This window comes from Schistocerca americana, chromosome 3 (genome assembly GCF_021461395.2).
Source record: "Schistocerca americana isolate TAMUIC-IGC-003095 chromosome 3, iqSchAmer2.1, whole genome shotgun sequence".
NCBI lineage: Eukaryota > Metazoa > Arthropoda > Insecta > Orthoptera > Acrididae > Schistocerca > Schistocerca americana.
The window spans coordinates 689429642-689452280 of NC_060121.1; the positions used below are offsets into that span (position 1 = coordinate 689429642).

Below are 22639 nucleotides of genomic sequence, written 5' to 3' on the forward strand. Positions count from 1 at the left end.
AAATCCCAGTTTGTAGGATCTTGGGACAAAAATATAAAATTTTGTTCGTCAAACAGTATTTTGTGTTTAGAATGAGATGTTCACTCTGCAGCGGAGTGTGCGCTGATATGAAACTTCCTGGCAGATTAAAACTGTGTGCCGGACCGAGACTCGAACTCGGGACCCTTGCCTTCCGCGGGCAAATGCACTTGCCCGCGAAAGGCAAAGGTCCCGAGTTCGAGTCTCGGTCCGGCACACAGTTTTAATCTGCCAGGAAGTTTCAGTATTTTGTGTTTGTTCGTGAGGGTGTGCTCAGCAACAGCGCATTTCCCCGGTTCTCCATGTTCAATATGCCGTTGATGTTCTGCACAGGGATCGGAAAAAGTGCGGATTGACTGACCGCTGTAACAGTTTCTTCACCCACAAGGAATATTCATAATGTCACACTAAAGTGGCATCGTTGTTGGAAGATAGCGCGTACAAATTCCTAAAGCGAGACTCAATTCTGTCTTTCATACAGAAAGTAAATGGTGGAGCTACTGAAGAATTCTGGTCTACCAAAGACGCGAATTCCAAGACATCCCAGATTTTTTGGATTATCTAACGTGTACAAGGAAGGTACTCCATTGAGGCCAATTCTTAGTGCTATTGGTTCTCCTATCTACCGGCTGGACAAATATTTAACTAAGCCGATGGCTCCGATAGCTGGCCGCTGCGAACATCAATCCAAAAGCTCTCAGATATTCACTGAGAAAATAAACCAGATTAGAGTTAGCCAAAAAGATATTTTAGTCGGCCTGCATGTGGTCTCACTAATCACAGAAGTTCTTGTAAAGGCACAGTGAAATGTTGGCAGAGCATTTTCCTCCTGAAACTATAAAGTTGTTCCTGCATATTTATGACCGCCACCCACTTCTTGTATAGTGGTAAAGTTTTTGAAATGACGGACCGAATGGCTAAGGGTTCTCCGTTGTCTTCAGCAGTGGCAAACATTTTTATGAAATATTATGAGGAACATGCATTAAATTTGGCTTCCCTTCATCGATATTCATTTTGTCCTTAGGTTGACTGCACGATTGTGGTCTGGCAATACGGTGTAAAAACTCTTGAGCACTTCCTTGAAGTTTTGAACAGTATGCACCAAACATCCAGTTCACAGTAGAGTTAGAGAAAGCAGGAAGGCTGCCGTTTTTAGGTGTTCTGGTACAACGAAAGCCGGATGGACATCCCGGCCACTCAGTGCACCGCAAGCCCCCCCACAATGATTTGTACGTCAGCAGCCACAGTTTTCACTATCAGGTCCAGAAGGGAGAAGTTTTAAGTACGCTGGTACACAGAGCAAAAACTTTTTCTGCCAAGGACAATCTGGACTTTGAAATTAACCATCTGAAGTACGTGTTCAGAAAGAACGACTGTGAGTCACCTAATATGGAGTCAGCGCTCTCTGAGAAAAGCAAGCCGGCCGGTGTGGCCGAGCGGTTCTAGGCGCTTCAGTCCGGAACCGCGCTGCTGCTACGGTCGCAGGTTCTAATCCTGCCTCGGGCATGGATGTGTGTGATGTCCTTAGGTTAGTTAGGTTTAAGCAGTTCTAAGTCTAGGGGACTGATGACCTCAGATGTTAAGTCCCATAGTGCTCAGAGCCATTTGAACCATTTTTTGAGAAAAGCAAACGTGAAATTGTGAACATCTTGCGATGAGCCAGCGATTGCATTCCTTCCTTACTTCCTTATGTTGTTAGGAGGTCGCAAAATACATCCTATATTTAAGGTTGAGTAACAAGTACACTTTCTATGTTCTACTGATTTTTGTTTATTTCAGCTTGTTCGCGGCTTATTGAGCCCTCTTCAGATGTTAGTCAGTTGCTTCCTGAAAATGACCCAATAAGCCGAAACTACACTCATTCTCATAAATTAAGGATAATGCTGATACATGGTGAAACACCGCTCTGGTGGGCGGTTTGGGGTTTAAATCACCTCAGGGTGTGAGCATGAGGTGCATCTGACCTGCGGTCGTCGCACGGTGGCGCTGGCAGCAGTCCACATACGCAGAGGTGTGTTGGTGCATGTCCGAGTACGGTGCAGCGAGTAAGTGTGCAGACGTTTTCAGACATGCTAATGGTGACTGAGTGTTGAAATTGGCCCAATGAACACATATTGACGATGTTATGAGGGGTAGAATACTAGGGCGACTGGAGGCTGGACAAACACAGCAGGTCGTAGCACGGGCCCTCCGTGTGCTACAAAGTGTGTTATCATGATTACGGCAACGATTCCAGAAGACAGGAAACGAGTCCAGGCGCTACAGTACGGGACATCCACAGTGTACAACACCACAAGGAGACCGATATCTCACCATGAGTGCCCGCTGATGGCCATGGAGTACTGCAGATAGCCTTGCCAGGGACCTTACCGCATCGACTGGAAATGTTGTCTCCAGACACACAGTCAACATACGACTGAACAGACATGGTTTATTCGCCCGGAGACCTACAAGGTGCATTCCACTGACCCTGGTCACAAGAGAGCCCGTAAAGCCTGGTGTCAAGAACACAGTACATGGTCACTGGAAGAGTGGTCCCACGGACGAGTCCAGGTATAGTCTGAACAGTGATTCTCGCCGGGTTTTCATCTGGCGTGAACCAGGAACCAGATATCAACCCCTTAATGTCCTTGAAAGGGACCTGATGGAGGTCATGGTTTGATGGTGTGGGGTGGGATTATGATTGGTGCACGTACACCCATGCTTGTCTTTGACAGAGGAGCTGTAACAGGCCAGGCGTATCGGGACGTCATTTTGCACCAGTATGTCTGCCTTTTCAGGGGTGCAGTGGGTCCCACCTTCCTCCTGATGGATGATAACGCACGGCCCCACCGAGCTGCCATCGTGGAGGAGTACCTTGAAACAGAAGATATCAGGAGAATGGAGTGGCCTGTCTGTTCTCCAGACCTAAACCCCATCTAGCACGACTGCCATGCTCTCGGTCCACATATCGCTGCATGTCTTCAAACCCCTACGACATTTCAGGAGCTGCGACAGGCACTGGTGCAAGAATGCTGCTATGCCCCAGCAGCTGCTCGACCACCTGATACAGAGTACGCCAACACGTTGTGCGGCCTGTGTACGTGTGCATGGTGATCATATCCGATACTGATATCGGGGTACATGCGCAGGAAACAGTGGCGTTTTGTAGGACATGTGTTTCGGGACGGTTTTCTCAACTTATCACCAATACCGTGGACTTACAGATCTGTGTCGTGTGTGTTCCCTATGCGCCTATGCTACTAGCGCCAGTTCTGTGTAGTGCCACTTTGTGTGGCACCACATTCTGCAATTATCATTAATTTATGAGGATGAGTGTAGTATGAAACAAAAATCAGTAGATCAAAAACGATGTACTTGTTATTCAATGCCGGCCGCGGTGGCCGAGTGGTTCTAGGCGCTCAGTCCGGAACCGCGTGACTGCTACGGTCGCAGGTTCGAATCCTGCCTCGGGCATGGATGTGTATGATGTCCTTAGGTTAGTTGGGTTTAAGTAGTTCTAAGTTCTAGGAGACTGATGACCACAGATGTTAAGTCCCATAGTGCTCAGAGTCATTTTTTTATTAAACGTTGAATATAAGATACATTTTCCGACCTCCTAAGAATACAAAGAAGATACTACGCCCTGTTAACTACATCCAATCTACATCGACACTCCGAAATCCAACTTACGGCTGGTGGCGGAGAGTACCCCGTACTACGACTAGTTATTTCCTTTCCTGTTCTCCTCGCAAACAGAACGAGGGAAAAACGACTGTCTGTATGTCTTCCTAGGGACCATAATTTCTCCTATCTTATCTTCGTGGTCCTTACGCGCAATGTGTGTTGGAGACAACAGAATCGTTCAACAGTCAGCTTCAGATGCTGGTTTTCTAAATTTTCTCAATAGTATTCCTCGAAAAGAATGTCGCCTTCTCTCCAGAGATCCCGAAGCATAGCCATGCGTGTTGTTCGAACCTACTGGTAACAAATCTAGCAGCACTCCTGTGAATTGCCACAGTTAAGCACAGTCTCGTCCTTAGGATCCCTGAAATTTACAACAACTCTTGTGACCGCGGAAGCAATTACATCGGTCAGTCCATCTGCGCCGTTTCCGACAGCTGTGGGTATTAAAAATCGATAACTGGAAAAATGTACAGTTACTGAGCGCAGCCTCACAGACAAAGACACAGGCTCCTACATACTGGAGTCTGTAACTAGAGGGACTTTCGGAACCTCAAATGTGACAGCAGACATAATAGTAACGGTGCATGGAAGCGAGAACACGATGCAGAGAAGAGGCAGAGACATTCGCCGCAGCGTTTACGCTACAACGGGAGTGGTGTCGCTCCAGCGCAGACGTTGACCCATCCGAGACAGTATTACGACATTACCGACAGATAAGAAGCCATCTATGGCCTATATAAACCACCACAACAGGATTTCTGACAGTCAGTTGCTCCTAATGAAGACGATGGAGATAATCGTTGAAATTCGACGTTTTATCTTGAACTGACGGGGCAGGAAGTCCGAAAATGCTTAATCCAGGATAACTGTCTGTGTTGCAAAGTCAGAATTGCGATGTATTGATTTGACGAGAGTGATAGTGTACCCATGTCGATGTATTGACCATCACCTTTGCCTGGTCGCAGTGTGACAGATCTCGTCAGAGGCACTGTCGGGCGCTAGTCCGTCCCAGCAAACCACCGGTCCGCCATTTATGGGAACTGCTTGATCTGTACGAAGATACATCGCACCACACGCCTCTGAAACCTAGCAATGGCTGTTCAAACCCATTAAACGCAGTACCGCTGCTTCATTTTAACACGCTATGAAGCACTTGGTTATAATGGTTCTGAGCACTATGGCAATTAACGTCTGAGGTCATCAGTCCTCAAAAACTTAGAACTACTTAAACCTAAGTAACCTAAGGACATCACACACATCCATGTCCGAGGCAGGATTCGAACTTGTGACCGTAGCGGTCGCGTGGTTCCAGACTGTAGCGCCTAGAACCGCTCGGCCACCAGGGCCGGCTGGTTATAATGTTGTTGGCACAGTGATGAATAACGAAAAGCAATACATTCTCACATCTTACTATAAAGTAGGGTACTCAACAGAGAATTTTCTTACAAATAATACAATGTTACACTGACGCTTTAAATTTATTAACATAGCATGGTTTTCGTGACACAGGAAATGATACTTTAAAGCATCTTCATATTTTCTGTTGCTAACTTTTTGGCTACTGACACTATGAAAGAACAAAAATTTAGCGATGGGCCGAACTGAGTAAGTAATACAGGATTTCCTTCAGTGCTTTCTTCGTAGCGGTAATTCGTAAAGTCTTGTAGTCGGTTTAAGTAAAGTAGTTTGTATGGCGTCAGCATCGAAGAAGCTGCTTCTATAGTCATATCTACGAAATTATTAGTATCACATGCCGTAAATCTTTCAGAATCATCTCCGAATCAAAGTGCAAATACGAAACCTTACCCGCTGCAAAAAGGTATCCTTCGTCATGGGTGACACCTGTCATCCATGGAACTGCTGTGTGAGGCTTCAGATCAAGTGGATGTTTGGGTAGAAACGAATCTTCTCCTTCACCTTCCACAGCTGGTCGGAAAGGTATAAGCGGACTGAAGAACCACTCCTGCAACACAGAAACTATCGTTATTTAGGTTCTCGAATCTATGACAGAAATTTGGATGTAATAACAAATTATCTGTTTCATGGAAATATAAGTACGGAATACAACTCTTTTAAAATGATTTGGTTGGTGTTCAAAGTTAAGTACAGCCTTAGTTAAGTACTAATCGAACTCATCATCAAACTTTAAATATTTATCTGCTGACTTGAACTTTTCTGTTCCCTTACGTCTACTGATAGTACAAGGTAGACCAAGAGTAATTTCTTCACAGCGGTCTGACTTAAATTCTGCACGAAATTTCATCGATACCAACAAGACAACTGTCTACAAAATTTACAGATGCCTCAAAAAGCGAATTTCCTCAATAAAACAAACCTACAAGAAAGATAACCTAATTTTTAGACCAAATGTTCTACAGTGCGTGCTTCGATCACAGAAATGGAGAAGCGGGTTCGTTTATTATGAAGTTGCCAACATCAAAGGAAGTAAGTTCAGTAAACAGTTTTTGATGTTGCTGAGCAACAGTCATACAATAATTCTTAAATTAACACACCCTCATTTGAATGAAGTGTTGTTTATTTAATTACGACCCAGGTTTCTACCTTTTACACCATTTTCAAGTGAATGAGTTTATGCCACTAATTTATATTGCATGACATCAAACTCAAAATTGGCCGTGAACTCTGTCACCTGAAAATAGTATAAAAGGCCGAAACCTGGGTCGTAATGAAACAAACAACGATTCAGTCTAATTGCGGTATGTTCATTTTTAGAAAAAAGTAGGTTCAAGGTCGATGACGACGACATCACTAAAGACGGAATCACTAATTACTTCACACTGGCATTGCCGAATTATATTCCGGTGCCGTACCAGTACCTCAGCTTGCTCTGTGTTAACGTCGAGATTAGACCATGAATTAATGGAGGAATGTCCTCTTGGAGGAATTCTGCTTTCTTGCAGAGGCTACGAGCCGCATTTATAGGATCCTTGTGTTAAGAGACCACTGTAGTGGATATTAGGGTAGTGCTGTGGAATAGTGGTATGCAGAAAATTTGCAATGCTCATAGGGATATAAATTTGCCATCAGAGACTGCCCCAGACGATCACTTCGCTCTTTTCCAGCTTGAGTTCAAGCATACCAAACAAGTATGGCTGCTGGGAATGACTATGCTCACATCAGTTCCACTATCATGCGGTCGATAATATGGTTTCGTAAATTTTTTGGAGGGTGTATCACTAGTTTCAGAATTTCTTTACTTAATGTTTTGTATGTTCTTATACGCTAAATATCTTGAGTTGTATTTTGTCCAACAATGCTCCCGATATACCGTTTTGGGAATGCGTTAACTTTGTGATCAGTATACAATGACCTAAAAAAATCGCAACACCAAGAAGGAGCTGTACAACATAAGCAAACGTTGGTAGGAGTGTTTCTACATCTCAAAGATGAAGTTTATTCTAATTTCGCGTCAGTCGCATAACGAGGATGCAAACCAGGTTTGCTTGAAATACACGCTGTAATGGTCGTGAGCGTTAGTTTCCTTTGTGATTTAAGGTAACAAAGACACCACTGTTAATACCTCACTGATTTCGTACGAGGTCGTGTACTGAGGACTACGGGAAGCTGAATGTTCCTTCTGCGATACTGCAGAAAAACTTGGCAGGAATGTAGCCACATTACATGACTGCTGGCAGCGGTTGTCAAGAGAATATACAGTCGCAAGAAGACCGGATTCTGTAGGGCCCTGTGGCTTTATCTAGAGGGAAGAAAATCGCGCTCGGCGTATGGCTCTGGCACATCGTACTGCATGTGTAGCAGAAGTTTGAGCAGTTGGCACTACATTGAGATTAAAAACTGTTACTAATCGGTTACTTCAAGGACAGCTCCGAGCCAGACGCCCTGTAGAGTGCATTCCACTGAAACCAAACCACCACCATTCGCATTCGCGTCTTCTGTGGTGTCAAACAAGAGCTCCTTGGAGGGCAGGGTGGAGTTCTCTTGTGTTTTCTGGTGAAAGCTGGGGTTCTGCCTCTGTACCGGTGATGGCTGAGTGTTGGTTAGTAGTGGGCCAGTTGAGGCCTGCATCCAACCTGTATGTGTGTTACCCACACTGGGCTGCTAGTTCACATGACAGCAGGAGCACTGTCGTGGTTATCCAAGGAACGATGACTGGAAATTTGTTCGTCAATCAGGTGATTAGACTTGTTGTGCAGCCATTCATGAACAGAATTCCAGGGTGTATTTTCCAACAGGGTAATTCTCATCCACGTACCACTGTTGTTACCTAACATACTCTACAGAGTGTCGACGCGTTGCCTTATCCTGCTCGGTCACCAGATCTGTCTCCAATTGAGCACTTGTGGGACATCATCTGATGACATCTATAGCGTCATACATAAGCAGCATTAGCTGTTCCCGTGTTGACCGACCAAGTGCAACGGGCATGGAACTCCATTCCACAAACCTCGGGCAGCTGGCCAAAACAATACATGCACGATTTTATGCTTTCATTCAACATTCTGATGGTTACACAGGTTATTAATGTACCAGCGTTTCACACTTGCACTGGCTTATCCCACACTTACATTAACCTGTGATCTCGCAATGTTAATCACTTAAATATGTTATCTAGACATTTGTATTTCCAAAATCTCATTACTCTGCAGTAATTATTTTTGATTTACGATGTTTCCCGACTGCGTATGATGACTCCTTCAATAACAGTATACACTGCACAGTCACATTAATGAGACCACCGCCTATGTTCGACGTGGACGTGCAGTAACCACACATACACAGCAGGTGGCAGTACTAGCAATGGAGAGTATATAAACGTGTCGGTGGGGACGCGGAAAACAGCGCAGTCTTTGTCATAACGCTGAAACGGAGCGATTTATCTGACTTCGAAAAGTGCATGATTATTGGAATTTTGGGCCAAGAGTGCAAGCATTTACGAAACGGCTAAGTTCATAAAGTGTTTACATGCCGCCATGGTTAAACGATACCTTGCATGTCAAAATAGGGCTATCCAATATCGACGAAGATGAAACTGTGGTGCAGCACGGCAATAGATGACAGGCGTGAAAGGCGGCTGTGTTCATGTGTACAGGCGAATAGACATGCAACTGTTGAGAAAATGACCACCCAGATGTACCAAGAGACTACCAACAGTGTCTCCTTAACAACGGTTTAGCGATAGTTGGTGCATATGTGCCTCCACAGCAGGAGCATGGTTGATGCACGCACGCTCAAAGCTTTTAATCGTGGACGAAGGATGGAATTGTACACCAGATAGTCACTTCACATAAACAATGTTGTATGGTTCATCGGACAGATGGCAGTTGTCGTGTACGACGTGAAACGTCTGAAAGCAAAAACCCTGCAACAATTTTCGGAAGGGTAGAGTTCGATGGAGGGGGCATTATGGCCTCTGGATTCTTTTCGAGGCATTCCTTGGCTGATATCGTCATTCTGGAACGTACAAGGGATCAACACAGGTATTCATCTAGTCTTGGGGACCATGTTCACCCCTACATGCAGTTTGTTTTTCCTCGGCACGGTAGCAGCTACCCTCAAGAGCATCAGGATGAGTTTACCGTTCTCCCCCGGGCACCAAACTCCTGGATTTAAACCCAGTCGAGAACCCGTGGGACGACCTCGGTCGTGCTCTATGTGCCATGGACGCTCAGTCGAGAAACCTAGTACCTAGTGCAGCTGGTCAAGGAACTGGAGTCGGCATGGATGCATCCCTGTTGTACCTCCCAGAACTTCACTGACTCTCTACATATCTCGCAACGGAAGCAAAGAATGACTCAGGTGTTGATCAATAGATTTAGTTGTCATAAAACATGAGACATATCAGTCCACCCAAAGACTGACACGTTTCTTGAACCATGCTATATATTAATGTAATTTCGTTCAAGTAAATTTTAGTGTCATTTATCATGTTGCAAAATGATATGTAACTGCGTTCCGATCTAATGAGAGTATCTTAAACGTTATGTCAGAATATTACTTTACTGCACGCAGATCCGAATCCTTTTACACAAGACCAACGCAAGTAGACAGAAGCAGCGACTTGCTGTGTTATATCGGGAGCAGAAAATTTAGTAGGTTATACATGTAGTTGCCAAAGACATTCTACAGAGGTTTGTATGGGGTGATCCAAACGCACTTTGGCAGTCGATCCTAATCTTGAGGAAATGCTCTGGAGTTGTGAGTAATACTCCTAGGAGGTGGCTGACAGGCTGCAGTTCGCCTCCTTAGTGCACTCGGTAGAGCATTCCTATTTGGAGATTCCGCTGGCTCATCCATATGGCGGACATCTGTGCCTGTGAGTAATCCATCGTAGAAACTTAATGAGACGTGCATTATCATTTGTAAAGTCCTCTGGAACATTGCCCCTCCGAAAATATGCACATGTGGTTTTGGTACCTCACTCTTGTAGTTACACGTGTGGATAGTAAGAGCGTAAATCGGCTTTTGTAAAGTGAAGGTACTTTCTGATGTGAAGACTGCGTTTAACCATTTGTTTGGCGTTCAGTTTCAAAGCTCCAGAGTCCATAAACAGAGTCTTTAAATTGCTAGGTGTTTTTGCACAAGCCTAATTATGCTGACCACCTGAAACACAGTTCGTTGAGAAATTGCAACGTACGATTACTTAATCTAGTTGTGCCGTTAAGGCCTTATACACCTACTGATGTGAACTCGACCAGCTTTTAACCGATCCAATAGAAAAACTTCCAGTGCATAAGAACAGTAGACAAAATGCACAGACTAACGAAATTTCTGTATTACGTTCGTACTCGAAACTAGAAGTAGTTCATTTATTTTCTATGCGGACAGTCCAACATTAATCTCGGTTATATCTGCACACCTTTCCTCATTTTTCTCTTTTCCGGATTGTGCTTCACTTCTGATATCAGCATAGTAGTGACAGCGTCCTCGCACAAGTGTAAGTATTCTCGTTGATCCTGCGTTGAAATTTTAACACAAAGGAGGAAGAATACAGTTAAAGCGAAACAATGCAAGCAGCTCTTTGTTATTAGTACCTGTAGACATGGAAATAGTGCATAAATAAGCAGATATTTGTGTTGAGCTCCTACGTTAAAGTAAAATGGCTTTGTTCTTATCTTTTCGCAATGTAGGACACAGTGATTCATTCTCCTAACGTTCAACTGCTTCCAGCAGCGCTATAACAAAGCGTTGGATGCTATCGCACTTAAGAACTAAATCGGAAATGTGGCTCTGAGGAGACATTTGGAAACTAAAAGCATGGGCAGTAAGAGCACTCACGGTGAAGTGGGGTGTCGTGTTGACGATCTTGTAGTCGTCCACACTCCTCAGGCAGTCGACGAGAGCGGCGCTGGGCTCCGTGGGGCATCCCACCAGGGCTGCCACCTTCTGCGCCTTCTGCAGACCTCCAGGCCGTGGTACTCCCCAAGGCGTCACGGAAACGCCGCTCTGCGAGATCGCCCGATGGAAAAGACCTGGTTAATAAGCAACACAGTATTAAATGCACTCGTCACTACAGCAGCTTCCGACAGTAAAGGAAGACAGACTTTCTTAGACACTCCTCTCATCAATTTGTTCGTTATGAGCACATCCCAATATTCCATAATGATCGAGATATTGATACCAGTTGTTCGATGCGTTTCAATGAAATCAAAGAATCGATTTTGTTTACGGTCAACGTACACGACTGCAAAGTACTGAGACGCTGAAAGTGACATTTTTGTTTTGAATTCGAATAATGGTATTTGAAAATCCTTGAAAATAGGGATGTGAAATCTCCTTCTAGTGTTTGTAGTAAACGTTCTAAAATCTTGAAATGGCTTGCATGTCGGCCATTTCTAGCTCCAATAAGCAATGTTTTACAGGGCAATGAATATGAAGCTACACCATACCACCTTTCTTAGCCATGTCATTTATTAAATTTACAAATGAGTACATGGAAAACGCACTGAAGAGTTACTTATATCACTGAAACAACAGAAAAATGTTCCCCATGCCATTTAAAAGCATGTGCAACATAGATTAGATTAGATTAGATTAGATTTACTTTCATTCCAATTGATCCGTAGTGAGGAGGTCCTCCAGGATGTGGAACATGTCAGAAAAACAACAATACATGACAAATATTTAAACTAAAACAAATAAGCTAATGTACCATTCCACAGGTCCCAAGTGGAATGATCGTCATTTTTTAATGAACACTAAGAGTCATTTTACAAATACTATTGCACTGAATTTAAAATAAAAAAGTTTTATATTTATTTATAAGGTAAGAAACATGTAATACAACTACTGTAATACTTATTTACAATGAACACATTACTGCACTGAAATGGTGCAGAAGTTAGATTATACTTACACACACACACACACACACACACACAAATTTTCGGTGAACACATTACTGCACTGAAATTGTGCAGAAGTTATGTTGTACTTATATACAAATCAGTTGGTTTTCCTCAGAAATTCATCAATGGAGTAGAAGGAGTTGGCCACCAATAAATCCTTTAGGCTTCTCTTAAACTGAATTTCATTGGTTGTTAAGCTTTTTATGGCTGCTGGCAAGTTATTGAAAATGTGTGTTCCTGAATAATGCACACCTTTTTGTACAAGACTAAGTGACTTTAAATCCTTGTGAAGATTATTCTTATTTCTAGTATTGATTCCATGAATTGAGCTGTTGGTTTGAAAAAGTGATATATTTTTAATGACAAATTTCATTAAGGAATAAATATATTGGGAAGCTGTAGTTAGTATCCCTAGTTCCCTAAACAGGCTTCTGCAGGATGTTCTTGAGTTCACACCACATATAATTCTTACTGCACGTTTTTGTGCCCGGAAAACTTTAGCTTGGCTAGATGAATTACCCCAGAAAATAATCCCATATGACATTATGGAATGAAAGTAAGCATAGTATGCCAGCTTTTTCATTTTTATATCCCCTATGTCTGACAAAATTCGCATTGCAAACAGAGATTTGTTAAGACGCTTCAGCAGTTCTGTGGTGTGCTCCTCCCAGTTGAATTTATTATCAAGCTGTAATCCCAAGAATTTAACACCGTCCACTTCTTCTATCTTCTTGTCATCATATGTTAGACATATACTCTTGGGACACCCCTTACAAGTTCTGAACTGCATGTAGTGTGTTTTTTCAAAGTTTAGTGACAAAGAATTGGCTAGGAACCAGTGATTAATGTCTACAAATATTTTATTGGCTGATCTTTCTAAGACTACACTTGATTTGCTATTTATTGCAATGTTTGTATCATCAGCAAACAAAACAAACTTGGCATCTGGTAATGTTACTGATGAAAGGTCATTGATATACACAAGAAAAAGTAAGGGCCCCAAAATGGAACCTTGTGGGACCCCACATGTAATTAGTTCCCAGTTGGATGATGCCTGATAGCTTGATACATGTCTCTTTCCTAATAACACCCTTTGTTTCCTGCCAGAGATATAAGATTTGAACCATTTTGCAGCATTTCCTGTTACACTATAATATTCTAGTTTACTTAAAAGGATATTGTGATTTACACAGTCAAATGCCTTTGACAGATCACAAAATATACCAGTTGCCTGCAATTTTTTGTCTAATGAATTAAGTACATTTTCACTGTAAGTGTAGATAGCCTTCTCAATATCAGAACCTTTTAGAAATCCAAACTGTGACTTTGACAGTATGTTATTTGAGATAAGATGGTTATAAAGACGACTGTACATTACTTTTTCGAAAATTTTTGAGAATGCTGGCAACAGTGAAATTGGACGGAAATTTGATGCTATTTCTTTATCTCCCTTCTTAAACAGTGGCTTAACTTCAGCATATTTCAGCCATTCGGGAAATATTCCACTGATAAACGACTGGTTACACAGATAGCTTAATATGTTACTTAGCTCAGAATCACATTCTTTAATTAACTTTGTTGATATTTCATCATACCCACTAGATGTTTTTGATTTTAAAGATTTTATGATGGACATTATTTCTGTTGGGGTAGTGAGGGTCAAATTCATATTATGGAAGTTACTTGAAATGTCTGGTCTAAGGTAATCCATAGCAGCATCTACCGAACCTGACAACCCCATCTTTTCAGTAACAGTTATAAAATGTTTGTTAAAAAGTTCTGCAACACTATACACATCTGTCACCAATGCATCATTTACTCTTAATGCTATTTGTTCCTCTTCATGTCTGGTTCTACCGGTCTCCTCCTTCACTATATCCCATATTGTCTTTATTTTGTTATCTGATATGACTATCTTTTCCTTGTAATATATTTGCTTTGACATCCGTATTACAGTCTTTAATATTTTGCAGTATTTCTTATAATGTGCTATAGCATCAACATTGGAAATGTTTCGGATTGACAGATACAGTTTTCTTTTTGTTTTACAAGATACCCCTATTCCTCGAGTAATCCATGGCTTCTTTGTAGACTTTGCTCTAACCTTGGTAAGTTTTGGGGGAAAGCAGTGTTCAAATAAGGTAAGCACTGTATTAGCAAAAATGTTATATTTTTCATTCATGCCATGAGCACTGTAAACATCAGTCCAGTGAATGTCTCTGAGGAGTGTCCTAAAATAATCAATTTTTGGCTTACTGATTACCCTCTTGAGCTCAGATTTAACAGATTTTATATCCTGTTCAGTATTAACATTTAACAGAAGGAACTGCATGTCATGGTCTGAGAGGCCATTGACTATTGGTTTTGTAATATAATTTTGTTCATTTGACTTTTCTATAAAGATATTATCAATGGCTGTTTGTGAGCAAGTGGTTATCCTAGTGGGGAACTTTACTGTGGGAATTAAGTTGAATGATAGTGTTACTAACTCAAATAGGTTCTTATTGGGAGAGTCTTTAAGGAAATCTACATTGAAATCACCAGCAACCACTATTTCTTTGTTTTTGGTTGTTAAATGGGCCAGTACAGCTTCAAGGTGGTTTACAAACAGATTAAAGTTACCTGCAGGTGCTCGATATACACTTAATATTATGAAAGATTTTTTGTGAAAATCTAATTCTGTTGCACATGCTTCCATATGCTGTTCTAGGCAAAATTTATGAATGTCTATGTTCTTAAATTTATGACAGTTCCTGATGAATGTGGCAACTCCTCCTTTCTCCATTTCTGATCTACAATAGTGAGATGCTAACCTAAACCCTGTAACACTTAAAAGTTCTACGAAGTTCATACGAAGTTCATACGAAGTACGGAGTTTGTTTGACGAACGGGCAACATCTAAAAATACAGCAGAAGGGTTTACAGATGTCTCAAATTGCAATATGGTGAAGGAATGACTAGAGGACAAATATAAAGCTGTAGGAGAGTACATCATTATGGAAAGGTAGATGTAGCGTTTAGGAAAACTAAACAGACCTTTGGACAAAAGAGTGGCAGTCGTTTGAATATTAAAGAGTTAATGCGGGAGACGCATGCTATGCAAAGAAGCGAAGGCTGAAATGTAGACGGAATGTATAGGGAGACGAACTGGAAGAGAGTATTTTGGGAAGAGAGTAAATGGAGATGGAAGATATCATATGAGAAGAATTTGGTGATGGTATGCTTAGAGCGCTCAACAGCGAGTTCATCTGCGCCCGTACTCAACTAACAAAAGACAAGTGTGGTTATGATTTGTTAGAAGCACGCAACAAAATGCAAAGTAGAAAATGTAATCCACAGCCTTCCTGGGAATCTCTCACTCACACTGTCACACAAAACAGCAAAAAACATTGCCTGAAGGTAGTGTGTGAGTGAAATACATAGACTATAACCACACAACATCCAAAACAGTGGTGCAAGGAAATGAGCATACACAAATAATTGGGAAATGATGGACGAAGCAACACTCTAGAAACACATCGAAACCATCTACATAAGACACTATTGCTAAAACCAGACATGATAGAGAGTCTTTTAAGATGAACCGCATTCGATTCAACATCAGCTAAAACAGAGGGCAGGTCAACTGGTATGTTGGTTGCAGCCCACGCTGTTTGGTACTAACCGCGTTCAGTTTAATGTAGCGTACAGAAATTTGCACCCCACAAGCACTGTATACCGGTGGCTCTTCCTACTGATGGAGTAATCCACGCGTCAGAGGACAGTGTCCTATCTGGAGGCGCGCTAAAAACACTTCTTCCCGCCGCAGTGGACGTTGGGTTCACGGGCCTCAGCTTGTTGTTCTCCAACTCCAACCACTCCTGCTCCCACAGAAGAATGTTGTTTTGTCCCAGTGGCAAGGTAACTGCATGGACAATGGCAGCACATTCAGAAATTGTAACTTCCAAACAAGTATCCTTAGTTGCTGCGTCTATTGCTTCATTGCCCTGAATGTCCACGTGCCCCGGTACCCAGCAGAGTGACACATTCTTTCCCTGCCTCTGTAAGTAGAAAAGGGTGTCGGCTGGATACATGTGATCTACATCCTGAAGGATAAGGGACCACATCTTCTTCAGAGCCGTCAAGATTGCATATAATTCAACGCCATACACTGTGAATGTGCCAGGGAAATGAATCTTGATGAGACAGTCTGGAAATAACACAGCACAGCCGATGGAATTAACCTGTTTAGATACGTCAGTGTGAATGACCACACAGTTAAAGTGCTCGGCTACAATTCTGTAAAACATCGATTTAAAAACAGAGGTCATAGTAAAAAATCTTCTTTCACACTGAGAGATCTAAAACAATCCAGGGGCCTCCATATTAACCTGGGTGGCGAACGACTCCAGCATCAATGGAGAACTGGAATATCTTCTACACCAAGAGCCACTAATCCTGCGGTATAGAAATAAGGAATATCTTCCTTGCTCGTGGCAACAGTCACTCCATTAGAGGGCGAGCAGTAGTGTAGAACCCCGGTGACTGTGGCGTGGAGAGTAGGCTGCAAACATGATGCATCATGACTCACCACCAGATCACAAACGGTGGTTCACCAACCTCAACGCAAAAGCTAGGAATCACACTCATCCTATACGCTCCTGCTGCGTCGGACCCCCCTCCCCCATGATGAACAGCATCAGTTATCTTAAAATAAAATCGGGTGCTGACCCATAAACTGTGCAACCAAAGTCAAGGCGGGGTCGCACAAACAACTCGTAAAACTGAAGCAGACATATTCGATCTGTTCCCCAAGACTTTTGGCTGAAGCATTTTAAAATAGTCAATACATTTAAATCTTGGAACTTAATAGCCTACAGATGTGGTAACCACGTTAGATGTTCATCGAAAAGGAGACACAAAACTGATTTTTTGAAATTAAAAACAGCGTCTATCATTTTAAGATGAGTCAGGTTAAAAGGGTGATAAGAATGATAAAAATTGACACATATTCCTCTGAGGAAAACTGATAACCTATTATATCCGTCCACTCCTCCCTTCGCTGTGTCGCAAGTGGTAGCTGACGAATGGACATTGCAAGGTTGAAGGAGGGGCACAAGATGGCAAAGTCGTCTACTAACTGTGGACATCGAAAAAGAGACTTAACTGTGGATGTGATACCATTGATGGCAATAGTGAACAGAATTATACTTAAAACAGATCCTTGAGCGACCCCACTTTCTAACTGGAATCACTTGGAAAGAGCATCACTGATCCGATATCGAAAAAATCGTCTGGAAAGAAGTACCATATGAACATTGATAATCATCCTCCGATGCCCCAGTGGTGTAGCTGTCCCAGGACATGACGCCTCCAGGTAGTGTCATAAGCCCCCTCCAGATAGAAGAAGACATCTATGAGGCACTGTCTACGCAGGAATAATGAGGTTGTCAAGGGTTGAACGATTCCTCCGATCCACACAATAGGAGCGACTAAGTAGGTCCCACAAATCTAAATTGTATAAAAAAGGGACAAGAGTAATTCCTTTGAGTCCTGGTGAACGTACAGTAAAATGCTGTATGGGATTCGATCCTTGTCCAGGATAGTCTCCTTGACCCAAGACAGAGCACACGCAAAGCTCCAATATGGAAAAGGGTTAACTGTAGTCCTCGTTACTTGTACAGTTAAAATACCACCCCCCCCCCCACACACCTACACTGATGCTCGATGGTGGCGAAAAGCTAGATCTCAGTTTACAGGCAGTGATCAAACCAAAGTAATCTGCCATGCCATTCGCTATGCTCCCACGTATTGATTGTAGACACCCCTGCAGCAGTACAGCAGTTACAAGTCCGACGCATTTGCCATATATATCCTCCATACAGCTTTTTATATCGTCGAAGACGTAGTGGAACGATTGACTGATTCAAGAAATACTTACCCAGATCTCTAAATGTCCTCTATACGATTTTTCGTCTTGCTCAAGGTCGCGAGGTTCGTAGCAGAAGATTGACATTTAAAATGTCGCAAGGCTAGCCATCTCCTCCTGATGGCGGAGCGACACTCATTTCACCATGGGTCATATCGTCTCCCAAGTCGTCCTGAAGACATCAGTGTCATGGTGGACAAGATTAATAATGTGATCCACCAAGTCCTTGACACTATCTCGAGGTTCAGAAACGGCAAAAAGCTAATTGACGGTACAGTGTTCAGTTCGCTCTGTGAAGCATCCACCATGGCGGTTTCCTTTCAGGGACAGCTCTTCCTGAGGAGTGGATCCAGACAGGGAAGTGGTCACTGGAATGCAAGTCATTGACCACTTCTAAGCGAGCAGCATCGACAAGGGCTGGAGAATAGAAAGCAAGATCTGTGGCTGAGAATGATCCCATTGCAGTCCTAAAGTGTGTACTACCACCAGCGTTAAGAAGGTATAGCTCCTCTAATACAGTAAGGATTTCGACATCCCGAACCCTGGGACATCTTGTTGGAGTTCCCCATAGCACAATGTGTGCATTAAAACCTCCTTAAGTAGGAAGGACGGAGGGAGTTGTGGAATCATATCAGAAAGACATGCTCTCTTCAAACTTTCTTCGGACAGTAGATACATACTACAGATGGAAACATCGGATGGAATAGGCACTCTGACAGCAGTTATCTTAATAGCTGTTCCGAGGGCGACAGAAGTGGACTGGTAAATGTCGTTCACAAAGATAGCCACTCCACCTTTAGCCCTGTCTCCACTGAGGTCATCTTTATGATGAGGGCTGTATCCCATGAGCGCAGGGATATCACTAAATTTAAAATGCGTGTAATCTATTCATGCAATAGCTATTTACTGTAATGGCACACAATTATTATCTGGCCCAAGATCCGTCTGATGTTAAGTTGAAAAATATAATCTTTAACAAAAAAGACAGGTACAACTATGTATTTCACAATTCAATTCTTAACCTTTCTTAAAGCTGAATACGCTTAAGGGGGAACTAAAAGAAAAATATCGACAAGAGACCATCTTCTGTAGACACGCATACACTGCACAGCCAATTGTATGTAAGAATGTAGAGAAGTGTTTACAGACATGATCACTAATGCTGTAGATGAGTTTATTGACAATGAACAGTAAGTGATCAAAGATATCCATGATAAGAAAATTCAAAAACTAGTAGATGATTGAAGAAACAGTTATCGAATCTTGTTCCTTACTTACTGACTATCGAAAGAAAAGGTGTATATTCTTGAACCTAAGTGCTCCTAAACCTAGAATTCAGCCAAAAATACATTAAATTGGGGTTTCCATTAGGCCATTTGTTAATCACATTATCTCGAAGTTATTTATTTATTTATTCACTCATTTAAGTGAAAAATTGATTCAGAATGCAACATTTAAATATTCATTTACAAACAGCCATCCATATTCTAAAAAATTCAACACAATTTGTCCAATTTTCCCAAGATATTGTAATTCCAGGTTAGGCGGAATGGCTATTATTAGATGAGTCTTATTTATACATAAACGTACCAGTTGAGGAAAAAATTATATTTGTTAAAACAAGCTACTTTCACAAAAGAAGATGAATAACCATCAGATTGTGGAAATGTGTGATGGACTTGATATAGTTTTATTTCAAAATTATATCACATTCAATGGGGCCTTCTATAAACATCCAAATAGCTTGGCAGTGAGCAACTACCCACAAGAGGACACTAACAACCATTCTTATGGATGATATTAAGAACGAATTTTTCACTGAGCAACTGATAATGAGTAGTAAGATTATCTATTGCAAGAGGTATGTCGATGAAACGTTTACAGTATTCAGTGGAAGCATAGCATACACCAAAATCGACACAACAGATTTACAGACCTACACCCTTACATCAATTTCGCAATTGAAGCAGAAGAGAATAACTCTACCAGTTTTCTTGCTATAGGGATACCTGGACTCAAAAGAAAGCATACATACAACTATTTAGAAAACCTCCTACCACATATTCAATTATGCATGAGGCTTCTTGTCATCGTGTAAGGTGAAAACATGCATTTTTCTATGCCATGATTCATAGTCCGATTAGGTTACCCATGTCTAAGGAAAACATAGACAGAAAACACAACAATGTACATCACAAGGCACTTATGAATATCCGCTATGGATAAATTATGCGAGAAGGAAGGTAGGCTAAAATAAGAGATCAGTCAACAAGAACTCACAAATAGAGAAAACACTAAATCTATAACCTTGTCATAGATAGGAAAATCTCAGATAAAATAGAACAGATCTTCAGAAACAGTATGGTGAAAGTTTCTTTCCAAGCAATGAATGAAGTAAGGTCAATGGTGAGGCATAACGTAGACAAGGAAGCTCTATATGATCAGTGGGGTGTGTATACTAAAATGTGCGAGCAATGTGACCAAATATACAAAGGGCAAATCGAAAGGAGACTTCGGACAAGATACAGGAAACATTTTGGTCGCGGTCATAAATCTTCTTTGAATGACCACCTTAAAACTCAAGAATGTACAATAGAAGACATAGAGGAATGCATATCCTTTACCACAGACAACAAGATTGGAAAGAAGCTACCCCACAACATCAGCACACGAAACCCACTTCATCATACAGACAACATCAGCACACGAAACCCACTTCATCATACAGGTGTGTACAAAATTGAATGTTTGGACTGTGACTGCTTCTACATAGTCCAGACAGACAGATCATTTGAGATTAGATTCAAAGAACAAATGGCAGCACTAAAAAACAAAAAAATACCACACATCAGCAATAGCCACCCACCTGCATGAAACAAAACACTACATTAACAACACAAGTATCAGCATCTTACATTATCCAACAAAAGGCAGAAAACAAGACATCCTTGAAACACTACAAATATACAAACACCAAACAAAATAACCTGAGTCCATCTTAAATGACAGAAATGATAATATTTACAATAGTATCATCTCTGTTTTCAGCAACTGTCTACATCATTCAAATTGAAATGCACACACACACACACACACACACACACACACACACACACACACACACACACACACACACGCACACACACACACATATCTTGATATTTACCACAAATATTTAGTTATGTTACCATGACAGCCGCAAAGTGTGCAAGAGATTGATCTCATTTACAAATCTATCATCACACCAACAGTTTATACCCCTTGTCAGCTTGAAACTATGCGTACATCAACTACTCACACAAACTGTAAATCCATCTAAATATTTTAGAGCATTAACCAATGTATTATTCCAACCTTAAGGCAGTTATTACATGTATCAGATACACTCTTAAGACCCCTTGCCTTGTAAAGTTTGCTCTCATACAATCACTCTTTCCATCCCCTCTCTCCCTCTCACTTTCAGTTTCTCTTCCTCTCCCTCTGCCTCAAGCCTTTCATATCTATCTATGAATTCCAACCAAAATTGTTATTTGTGTATAATTATACCACTGTAGTCAAGAAAATTGTTATACTTAACGTTTGTAACATTTCATCTGATTGTGTAAACGAGAATGGAGTTCAAGCTATTTTAAATGGTCAGAATCGGATTTATATACCACCTGAAGGATTTAATCCAAGGCATGTATTCGACACCTCAGAACAAACACCACCAAATCCTTTACAATTTATTCTGTAACAACGTTGTTACGATGTACATTCTTTGTACTTTGTGATAATGTTTTCTCTTCTGCTATACGATCCTTGCACCCAAAAGTTTCCAGACGCCATATTTGGTTACAAAATATGACAGTGTACATGTGATGTGTTACGACAGTGAAAGGAACCTGTGACTACCGGAAGTACTTTATTTTACTTATTTCATATTTAACGTTAGATATACATTTAATTTTTTGTCAAAAGAAACCCAAAACCATGTTCTGAAATAGTGTTTTGTTTCTCCACCAGGCAGTGCCATAAGTTCCTCCAAAAAATCGTAACACAACACACACAAAAATGTCACACTAATAAATGTAAATCCACATGATGATGGAAGTTTAAACCTTTGAAACGCGTCGTTGAGGTAAAACAGTGACTGGTAACAGTAAATGTGTTGTTTCATTTAACGCCAATAATGGTCACGGTAAAACCTAGCCTAAAATGTTCGCATTTAAAGTTATTGTCATCATTTTTTATTTGTATAAATGTTTTTTAATTACATTAGAAAGCATATATTGCTTCTTCAAGTTATGTAGGAAGGTATTACTGAAATAAATAGGCAAATAAATGTGTAAAGATTGAATAGTAATGCTATTTTCCTCATGTATCAGTTAAATATCATTAAATATACCCTGAACATATACTGTCATATTGTATTTTGCGAAATAAATGTCAGTACATTTTTCTATAACTTGCATCACTTCATTATGAGGCACATTTTTGCTTGGAGTCAGTCACTGCAACAGGCAGAAATGAAAATTGTTTATAAAAGGGCCACATAACCTAGCGTCATTTCTTCATAAATTCAGAGTTTCGCTACATTTTGTATGATTTTAATATACGAGCATGTAAATTTAATTCAGCAGCATTATTTTACTGCTTAACATTTGCATTTGGTTCAGATGCAGAATTTATATTAATACTTTTGCGTTTTCGTTAGTATCTAGAAATCAAGTTTTGGCGC

The 22639-nt window shown here is 41.3% G+C and overlaps 1 protein-coding gene across 2 annotated transcripts in view; it reads right to left on the reverse strand.

The window, feature by feature from the left end:
• Nucleotides 1-22639, reverse strand: part of LOC124606703 (venom carboxylesterase-6-like) — a 136787-nt gene that overhangs the window by 36079 nt on the left and 78069 nt on the right. For both annotated transcript variants that reach the window (XM_047138730.1, XM_047138731.1), the window contains exons 5-6: nt 10942-11135; nt 5491-5647 (exon numbers count right to left, since the gene is read on the reverse strand). In XM_047138730.1, the coding sequence (XP_046994686.1) occupies nt 5491-5647; nt 10942-11135 (351 nt within the window). The remainder of the gene's footprint in view (nt 1-5490; nt 5648-10941; nt 11136-22639) is intronic.